Source organism: Leptodactylus fuscus, chromosome 6 (genome assembly GCF_031893055.1).
Source record: "Leptodactylus fuscus isolate aLepFus1 chromosome 6, aLepFus1.hap2, whole genome shotgun sequence".
NCBI classification, from domain to species: Eukaryota; Metazoa; Chordata; class Amphibia; order Anura; family Leptodactylidae; genus Leptodactylus; species Leptodactylus fuscus.
Genome location: NC_134270.1, coordinates 123,169,695 through 123,180,442, shown reverse-complemented (window position 1 = coordinate 123,180,442; position 10,748 = coordinate 123,169,695). Strand labels below are relative to the sequence as shown.

The following is a 10,748-nucleotide window of genomic DNA, read 5'->3' as shown; positions in this document are numbered from 1 at the left end:
CAATTAGCTGTTCTCAGAATGGAGCAGAAAACAAACAGTGCTGTTCTCTGTTTAGTGGCCAGATCAGGTACTGCAGATCGGACCCAATGTATTTGGCAAGTTGTCCAAATAAGCAGCATGTTAGTAAGCCAAGTGATGATATTTGCCTCATTCCTATAAACTCATGAACCCCATAATGTTTAGTCAAGCACTCCAGAAGATAGCTATACTAGTGATCCCAAACAACTTTACTGGTACTGAGTAGAGTCCTTCCTAGAGCAGCCAACCTAGACAGGAGGTCTATTGTCACTGCGTCATCCATGGATGTTTACTGTATCTCAAGCTTTAGCAACCCATGGGGAGTTGATATTACCTTGGAGGACAACCTGCCTTACCTCCCCTGTGTTTATATGCCATACTTATATGCTATGTTTAACCCTTGTGGCACAATGTGTAATTGTGCCAGAAACTCGGTGATCCTGCAGACATGAGTTTATTGTTTGAGATGCCTTTTGGATTTACTGGGCATGTTTTTCGTAATCCTAATATATACCCATTTTTCTGTGGTCATGTAATTGCATTTATTATGTATTTGATCACTTATTTAACTATTAGTAAACTATTGTAGCTTAATACATTTATTTATATGAATTATTGATCTACACTTGCCATATATTTAATACATTTATTTTTTAGGTTTGGTCTAATGTTTATGGCCAGATTTTCAACAGGTTTTTTTGTTTAATAAATTTGTTGGGTTCTGGATTAATTGTTTTATTGATTACAATTAAATGTCTGGTATTGATTGTCGATTGACTGATTCACTCACTGTGATTGTTACCTCTTGGCTATTTTATATGTGAGGGTGGGAACCTAGAGGGCGCTGGAGAGTGACCAAAAACAGGGTTGAAAAGATCCTTGACCACACAATTACCAGAGGCATACCTCCCAACCGTCCCGATTTCCGCGGGACATTCACGATTCCGGTGACGTGTCCCGCGGTCCCAGTTGGAGGGAGATATGTCCCGATTTCAACTCAGATCGGCGTCCAGGGGACGCCGATCTGATTTGAACACATACGTGGCTGGAGCAAGGAGCTGACCTGTGTCAGCTCCTTCCTTCGCCGCTACCGCCCCAGAGATGGGGGGGACATGAATCTAGGGGCAGAGATGGGGGGACATGAATCTGGGGGCAGAGATGGAGGGGACACGAATCTGGGGGCAGAGATGGGGGACATGAATCTGGGGACAGAGATGGGAACAAGAATCTGGAGGCAGAGATGGAGGGACATGAAACTGGGGGCAGAGATGGGGGACATGAATCTGGGGGCAGAGATGGAGGGGGGACATGAAACTGGGGCAAAGATGGAGGGGGGACATGAAATTGGGGGCAGATGAAGGGTGTATATGAAACTGGGGGAGAGATAGAGGGGGGACATATAATTTACGGATGACTGTAGGAGGATTATACTGTGTGCGGGCACATGAAAAAGTATTGAGTGGGAGGAGTCAACACAAGTGGGCGGGGCTAAACTTGCCGCGGTGCGCTACGCGTGCCGCACATTTTGTCCCTCTTTTGATTCTTCAAAAGTTGGGAGGTATGCCAGAGGTCCAATTCCAGAGAGAGTGCACACAGCAGGAGAGTGCTACTGGTGACCTGCAGGTGGATCTTGGACCAGTTAGAGACAGACGGGGGTCTTTCCCAAGAAGACTGGATTCCGAAAGGACTTGGTTAAGCTCAGTGTGAGCTAGACTGCTGAGAAGAAACCTCAGTAAAGCATCTTTTCCTCAGAAGTTAGTCAGGGTTCAAGAAGGGAGGTATTGCCCTGTGTGTGGGCTAGACTGTTTTCTTGTTTTTGTTCCTGTTACCATTTACAATCTGAATAAAGCTATTTCTTTTGGATTTCCATTACCTGCTGTGCTGTTTATTTGGCACCCAGTGCCAACACTTCTGTTAAGTCCAGGAAACCGCAACCTTTGATGCTAAACTACCCCCAATTGTCACACCACTTAGTTTCTTTTTTCCCAATGGAGATTTAGGCCCAGATGCATCTTAGATGACCAAGATAAGACTTTAAGAAAGGGACCACATTATGGCTACATCACCTAGAACCCCACTGATCTACTGAAAAAATTCCAATATAAACCCTATAGTGATCTAAGTCTACTTGATAGAATCCCATGTGGCCCGGTTTTGTAGTCAATATAAACCCTGAAATTTGTACATCCATCTGAAATTGGCCTATAAATCAATGCCAGATGGTCCAGTAAATGCACCAGTTCAGAATAAACTTTCTTTCCTGGTATACCAAGCCATTGGAAATTTACTGGAACTACAATCACATATAAACCAGTCCTTTAACTGCTGTTTGTCTTACATAAAAGTGTATGGCAATGGGCATGATTTGGGCATGGTCTTCATGACTCCTCCATTCCCACATTGACAGTTTTATATTACACAAGATGAAAGGGATGGTTGAGATTGCTGGCAAACTGCCTAAGCCGTGATGATGAGGTATATCCATTGGCACAATAAAAACTTTAATCGGAATATTGGATGAAATTCATATAGCAAAGCTTTATTAAGACTTCAAAAACACTGCTGCTTGCAGAAAGAAGAACACGAAGAACCCGTAGAAACAAACTGTTCTGCCAAAGACAATGTGGTATTGAATTGGGATACAGCTGTGGATAAGATGTCTGTATATATGTATAGATTTAACATATGTAGGCTTGTCTTCATGACAGACTTAAAGAATAGAACATTCATAGGCTAAAGCTCGGAAGTATTGCTAGCATGGTCGCTGACAACCATTCACTTTCTGTATCCAGATTGGTGGTGCTGGTCACGTGTGCTGCTTCCTCGTCCATCACCATGGTAGGACCCACCTAAATAACATAGAAGAAACAAGATTTCCCTGAGTTTGGCTTCTTCACACATAATATGATTAATTTTTCTTCATTATTCAATGCATACTGCATAATAGAACAAGACATACAATAGCTTCTTACATTTGATGCAACGACATTATTATAACAAAAAAATATACAGATGAAAATAGGTGGTGGGATCATCCGGAATGTTCAAAGAGGCATTATATGGATGATATATCACTTTATCATGCTTCTATGTGTTACTGTATTAAAGAGGTATTTGCATGGACAGACATATTTTAGAGCCTCTGTGTGCCACTATATGGAGCCTCCATACACCACTATATGAAATCTGAGACCTACGAGGGTACAGCATGGCTCCACAGCCATATTATGCTTCTGTACAGCTAGAAATGTGTATGTAGCCGTAATACAACCATGTGCGTGACAGCGAATGCCCTTCTATTTTATAATGTCACAACTGATCCAGGATTTCTATTGTGGTTATGATGACATTGTAAAATCTGAAGCCTTACGCATTAGGTTATCTTTCCACCACAGAAATGAGGTAGATGTGCCCTCTGCTGGTGCTTTCCTAAACACAGTACCTCCTATAAAACCTGAATACTTATAGACAGCTGTCCTAATGCACATTGATAAGGTAGATATAGGAAACCCTTCCCCGCCAGTGCCATGAGGTCTGTCCCCATTAATGGAAACAACCTAAAGCTTTCTATCCTACATCAGATTTGCCAACTGTTCTAGAACATCCTTAAGGCTCCTGAAAAGAGGAGTGATCTTCCAGACTCCTGTAAGAGTGGGGAAATCTCTTGGGCCTGGCAGAATGAGCTCTCTGTCTATTACCATGTGCTGGCCATGTCCAGACAAAATGGAAAAAAAGAGGCATGCTACGCACAAAGAGCAAAAATTTCACAAGCACAAAGTGGAGTGGTCACACTGTTGGGGTATGACCTCACACACTTGCACTGTTCTCCTATAAAGGCGAGCATCCTAAATTCTCATATACAGCATGGCCTGATCAGATGACCAAAACTCAAAAACCAGACTCGAGCATCCCCATGGTTTCACTAGAAACCATTTGTGTGTGGTCTGGGTCTTGCAGCTATCACAAAGAAGTTAGAAGGGTCTATCCACAGCGTAAGTGATAAATGCTGGTGAGGACCAACAGTCACAAAAACAGGGATCCATGCTTAGGTGACCATGCACATTCCTGCTCCAGTCAAAGGCTATGGAACTGCTAAAGTAAACTGAGTACAGTTCTATAGAGATTAAATGGAGCAGCAGAGAACATTCCACTCCATTCTATAGGTGACACAAGACCCCTGTTCTTGTGATTGATGGGGTTACCATTAGTTGAACCCCAACCAATCAGGCACTTAACACCTATCCTCTGGGATACCCCTTTAAAATGTGACCATAGTATCTCATTTGCATGCTACCAAAGAAAGGCTTAGATCAGGGATAGGGGACCTTCGGCTGTCCAGCTGCTGTGAAACTATAACTCCCAACATGCTCCATTCACTTCCATGGGAGTTCCAAGTACAGCAGAGCCAGTATGCATGCTGGGAGTTGTAGTTTTGCAACAGCTGGAGAGCCGTACGTTCCCTACCCCTGGCTTAGATTGTGTATCTATTCAAAGCCTAATAGGTCTGCCCACCTTATGTATCCCCCTAGGTACAACCTCACCCACCTGAATGTGAACCTGATGATGAGTAATTAGAGGAAGATGAAGAAGAGAAGCCTTTAGGAGACCTGTCAGAAAAGAAGAAAAAGCTTGTTATTTACATAAATGGTTGACTGACCATTAATACATGACACAACCCCCATTGTTACAGTATATATATATATATATATATATATATATATATATATATATATATATATTACCCTGTGACTTCTATTGCAACCAATTAAGAGAAGTTGCACTAAGACATGGCTGATACGCTCCAGAAGCAGCAGCAGTCAATGGGTTATGTCTGGTTTTGTAGCTGCACTCTATTGAAGCCAAGTAGGTTGAGCTGCGATATCAGATACAATCTGAAGACAAGTGTGATGCAGTTTTTTTGGAAGAAAGCTGCCATTTTACTTCTAAACCTGTACAGCCCAGTTAATTCTATTTATTCAGGGTATTTTTGCTTACTCTATGTTCTGCTTACTTCAGAGGGGTAGTTAGAGAAATGTGTTAAGTACCAAGGTGGAGGCCACTACAAGCTACTTTGCCGAGACCAAAGTATTTAGATGCAGAGTCCATAAACTGAAATTTTGCCTTAGGTGAAGAAAAATCCATCTACAGCTTGTATAACTATAGACTTTAGTTTGTTCTCATATCTTTACTATACAGAAAGCAATTCTGTATAGCATGAATTCCATACTAGGACTTTGCAAGCTGTAACCTAATTCAGGTTGCCTGAAATCCAAGTTTATATATCATCTATCACTAGAAGGCGTTCAGTGTTCTTCCCATTCACTAAACTTTATCATGCCATATGTAGACTGTAAACAGGTTACTATTCAACATACTGGATTCCCTGGCCATCCAGAAGGCTACGATAAGTGTTGATCTCCTGCTCCAGACGAGTCTTGATATCAAGAAGATTCTTATACTCCTGGCACTGGGTTTCAAGGTCACAGCGGATGGCTTCTAATTCGGCCTCAACGTTTTGGATGCGTTCCTGGAGGTGTGCCAGTTGCATGCAATACCGTCCCTCTGTCTCTGCCAGGGTGCCTTCCAATGAAGTTTTCTGAAATTAAAGTAATTTATGTCTTGGGAAAAGAGGCATAGGATTTTGAACGTCAGGCATCACCAAGTTTTGGCTGGTGAAACCCCAATAAGAAAAGTTTGAGAAGCCTTAGCTTAAATATGGAGAAAGCAGGTAAACTTACCATACTCAGTTGGGCCTGGAGGTCAATTTCAAGACTCTGGAGAGTACGCCTTAGCTCGGTGACTTCAGTTTTTGTTGTGTTGATTTCTTGGGAGTCCTTGGTCATCTGCTGGTTCAGCTCTTGAGTCTGAAGTATAGTAATATTATTTCCATAGATGAATCAAGAGTATAATCTACATTTGGTATATCTTCTATAATGGTCACAATTTACCTTATTGTGATACCAAACTTCCATATCCTTGTGGTTCTTGGCGATGAGTGCCTCATAGTCGCGTCTCACTTCCTCAAGTACCTTTTGCAAGTCAACTCCTGGAGCTGCATTCATATCCACATTGACACTACCTTGGGTTTGTCCCCTCAGAGCCTTCATTTCCTAAACAATCAGATAACCATATGGGCTGTTATACATTGTTTTGCTATTAATGTACTCTTGTTTCTACTCAATGGGTTATGATACTCAACAAGTTTTGCAAAAGCAGTAAGAATCAGTATGACATTATTGTACCTCCTCATGGTTCTTCTTCAGAGCTACCAGTTCTTCTTTAAGATTCTCCAATTCAGACTCTATGTCACTTCGTGTAAGACTCAATTCATCCATGAGCTTCTTCAGACCATTGATATCAGCTTCCACACATTGACGCACGTACAGTTCATTCTCAAACCTGTGAGTATATCAATTATCATTCACTGCCATCTTTGAGCATTAAATATGACTAAATTACCACTAGTGTAACCATCTTACTTGATCTTAAAATCATCAGCTGCCAGTCGGGCATTGTCAATCTGAAGGATCACGTGGCCATTGTTTGTAGTGGCCTCTTGGATCTCAATTTGAAAAAAAAAAAGGTAAAAAAAATGAACACTTTGCTTTATTTCATACAGAATACATATAATTTTCTCTGTAGTGATTAGCAATAAACATTGTATCAGCACAGGTCAACCCAAGGTCCATGGCGTAGGCAACTTAAAGAACATTGAACATAGAACATTGTTACTAGCACACATGTGGTTTATTTCCATGTCTTTGCCAGGTATGTTATTAATCTATGGCAAATGTACTGTATAATGTGGGGATTTCTGAGTTCTGAGTAGGCGGGACAGCTTTACTCATGATGATCCTGTTTAAGAAGTAAAATGCTGCCCTCTCTCGTCCATCTCATTATCAACATGTTAGTTACCAAATATAATTTAGTTTGTATTGAAAGATGTTCAGCATACAGCAACGATACATAGATGGATAGATAGATAGATAGATAGATAGATAGATAGATGATGGATGGGTAGATAGATAGATAGATAGATAGATAGATAGATAGATAATACATAGATAGATAGATATTAGATAGATAGATAATAGATAGATAGATAGATAGATAGATAGATAGATAGACAGACAGATAGATAGATAGATAGATAGATAGATAATAGATAGATAGATAAATAGATAAATAGATAGATAGATAGATAATAGATAGATATTAGCTAGATAGATAATAGATAGATAGATAGACAGATAGATAATAAATAGATATATAGATATTAGATAGATAGATAGATAGATAGATAGATAATAGATAGATAGATAGATAGATAGATAGATAGATAGATAATAGATAGATAGATAGATAGATAGATAGATAGATAATAGATATTAGCTAGATAGATAATAGATAGATAGATATTAGATAGATAGATAGATAGATAGATAGATAGATAGATAATGGATAGATAGGATAGGAGATAGATAGATAGATAGATAGATAGATAGATAGATAGATAATAAATAGATATTAGCTAGATAGATAATAGATAGATATTAGATAGATAGATAGATAGATAGATAGATAGATAGATAGATAGATATTAGATAGATAGATGATAGATAGATAGATAGATAGATAGATAGATAGATAATAGATAGATAGATAGATAGATATTAGATAGATAGATAGATAATAGATAGAAATTAGATAGATAGATAGATAGATAGATACAGATAGATAGATAGATAGATAGATAGATAGATAGATAGATAGATAGATATTTTTTAAATTAGTCTGATAATTCAGAAAAACTTACAATTTAGTCTAATCTATAAAGCCAGACTAATGCTAGATTCAAGGAATTCTGCTATACATAAACAGGAAAATATAGACACTATGCAGATGAAAGATAAATAAATAGATAGATAGATAGATAGATGCACCTTGTACATTAAATAGCTATGAGCATTAAACATTAAACTTTTCTTTCACATTTGTAACATTTCTCACCTTTTTCTGGATCTCTTCAATTGTCTTATAGTAGTGGCTATAATCTTGGGTTGGTTTAGGTCCATGGCTTTCATACCATTGGCGGATTTTTATCTCTAGATCAGCATTGGCCTCTTCCAAAGATTTCACCTTATTAAGATATGCAGCCAAGCGATCATTTAGGTTCTGCATAGTGACCTTCTCATTGATAGAGAGAATACCCTGATCTCCTCCATGTCCATAGCTTCCCCCATGACCACCTCCAAATCCTAAACCAGATCCTCCAAAACCTGCTCCACCACCAAATCCAGAGCCACCACCAAATCCAGAGCCAACTCCAAATCCAGACCCACCGCCAAATCCATATCCAGAACCACTACTAAAACCAGCACCACCAATTCCACAACCAGCAGCCATTCCAGATCCATGGCTAAAGCCAGATCCAGCAATATGTCCACTATGTCCACCACCAAAACCAGTGTGTATACTTCCACCCCTTACACTTCCCCCATAACCTGAAGTTCTACCTCCACCATAATGTCCACCAGAGCTATGGGATCCAGATGATACTCTAACGCTCGATACTTTTACTGAGCTCGACCCTGAGCTACCATGTCCAAATCCTGATCCCTGCTTAACGCTCATGGTGATAAAGAATATTTCTACTAGAATGTGCTACAAAGAAGATTCCACAGCTGGATCTGAGACAGGGCCACAGATATAGGTATTGGTTTAGTCATTCCTTTTATACCAAATATTCTTGGGTGTCACCGTTTAATTGGAGTTGTTATGCATCTGCCAATTTTCTTTTAACACATTTTTCTCCCCAGTTGATGGACATTCATTATCTACATAGCATCTGGGTGTTATCTTATTTTTCATGAGATGTATAGTAGGAAGCAGAAATTCATGTTCAGCTGTTGTTCCTGGACGTCAGCCTAATGCAATTAAATCAATAACAAGAACAGTTTCACCAGACATCCAATAATCTATCTGGGAATCTGAATACATTTGCTATAAAATTCCCTACAGGTTACATTTTACTGTATCAGCAAATGTATATTACACAATAGTATCCAAGCAACAAAGAGTATTAAATCTTTGTCATGGGATAACCCAGGACTGGAGGTAATTGTATGATCAGTGCGGTCTCAACACTGGGATTTACAAACTTCCATTCATTGTTCTAGACATCTCTTTAGCAGTCCCGTGGAGATTAGTGGAGCAGCAGTGCACTTTCGGAACCACTGCTCCAATCAGTTGGAAGAGCAAAGGACCTCAGTTTTCATGATCTGTGGGGTTACCACAGACACTTATCACCTATCCTGTACAGAAGTAATACCAGTTGCGTAACTTAAGTCTTGTGGGCCCCACTGCAAACTTTTATTCAGGGTACCTCATCCCCTCTCTACAGCAAATTCTTGATAGTGATAGTTATGGGTCCCCATACAGCATTATATGCTCCATAGTGGCTCCCACACCACATTATATGCTCCGCAGTGGCCCTCACATATATACTCCCCAGTGGCCCAACACAGTATAATATGCTCCCCACAGTAGCCTCACACTGTATAATATGATTCCAACAGTAGCCACCACACAGAATTATATGCTACACAGTAGCCACCATCCAGTATTATATGTTCCACAGTGGCTCCAACACAATATTAAATGCTCCCCACAGTGGCCATTATTGTTGTCAGATTTTTTTATGTTTGCACAAAACCTTCCAGGAAATGTATTTTAGGGAGACATCATAATGTTTGAGAAGTGAGATGGAAAACAACAGTATCATGCCGAATTCCAGCTATACACAGATGCTCCATTGTGGCAGCACCCAAAAAGGAAAGAAGCTATTTACTCTACTTCAGTATAAACAATAACATCCTTATTGTACACCAACGCAGTAGTACCTTGTGCCAGAAACCACATATAGCAATACAACCTTATTAAGATGATACTTTATGTGCTATAAAGGGAGTCTACCACCTCCTCCAAATATGTTCAACCACCACCACCGCATTACAGAGCAGTACAGAGCGCAGTGATAAACAACAGACCTTTGTTATGTACGTCACTTTTGTAGATTTGGAGAAAATTAACTTTGACGTAATATGCAAATGAGGCAATTGGTGCACTCAGGGCAGGTCTTCAGCTCCTGGAGCACTGCTTTTGCCTCTCCTTGGGGAAGGTTGTAGACTCACGTTAGAAGGCTAGGCAAGTGTTTTTGGATTTCTAAGATATGGACAAGCACAGTGATTATATGGTAGTATAGGAAATTATTGCCCACTTTACAGATACCTTATATTATAAAATGTATTTGATTTTTAAGGCTCCAGGTCTACACCTTGTCTCACTAAGGCTCCAGGTCTGCACTGAACCATGGAGAAGACTTGAAAAGGGAGTGGCAGTCTACTAATATTAGATAAAGGGTACAGGAACAACTCCTTAAGGAAGTCCATCATATCTCCAAAAGAGCATTAAGTCTGAGGCCCCCTTTTTTGAGCCAACCCCAGGAGTGTATTGCGGAAAAGGAAGAAGTCTAAGAGCTTCCCAGATATTTTTCATTCCTTTTGTACCCACTGTTTTGGCTTTGGCTAAAAAAAAAAATCTGCTTTCCCACAACATGGGGCCCTACCTTAAGGCTGAAGCACCATGAAAACGCTGCCGAAGCGGCCAAAGCAGAAATGGCGCAGCAAATACTGTGTCATTATACAGTCTCTTAATCCAATCTACGCACT

At 40.0% G+C, this 10,748-nt stretch overlaps 1 protein-coding gene across 1 annotated transcript; it reads right to left on the bottom strand.

Moving 5' to 3' along the window:
* Positions 1 to 2,711: 2,711 nt before the first annotated feature.
* Positions 2,712 to 8,707, bottom strand: LOC142208578 (keratin, type I cytoskeletal 19-like). The gene is made up of 8 exons (XM_075277182.1): positions 8,029 to 8,707; positions 6,498 to 6,580; positions 6,261 to 6,417; positions 5,967 to 6,128; positions 5,757 to 5,882; positions 5,394 to 5,614; positions 4,576 to 4,625; positions 2,712 to 2,867 (listed from the first exon to the last, which is right to left on the bottom strand). The coding sequence occupies exons 1-8, from the start codon at positions 8,650 to 8,652 to the stop codon at positions 2,794 to 2,796; spliced, it is 1,497 nt and encodes a 498-aa protein (XP_075133283.1). The 5' UTR covers positions 8,653 to 8,707; the 3' UTR covers positions 2,712 to 2,793.
* Between the last annotated feature and the right edge of the window lie 2,041 nt (positions 8,708 to 10,748).

Bases quoted from the DNA above. Each gene is read 5' to 3' on its own strand.
- LOC142208578 (XM_075277182.1), bottom strand. From the start codon at position 8,652: ATGAGCGTTAAGCAGGGATCAGGATTTGGACATGGTAGCTCAGGGTCG. The intron at 4,626-5,393 runs GTATGTTGAATA...CTTTTCTGACAG, and splicing joins CTGGATGGCCAGGGAATCCA to GTCTCCTAAAGGCTTCTCTT. The intron at 2,868-4,575 runs GTTCACATTCAG...TATGTTATTTAG, and splicing joins CTCTAATTACTCATCATCAG to GTGGGTCCTACCATGGTGAT.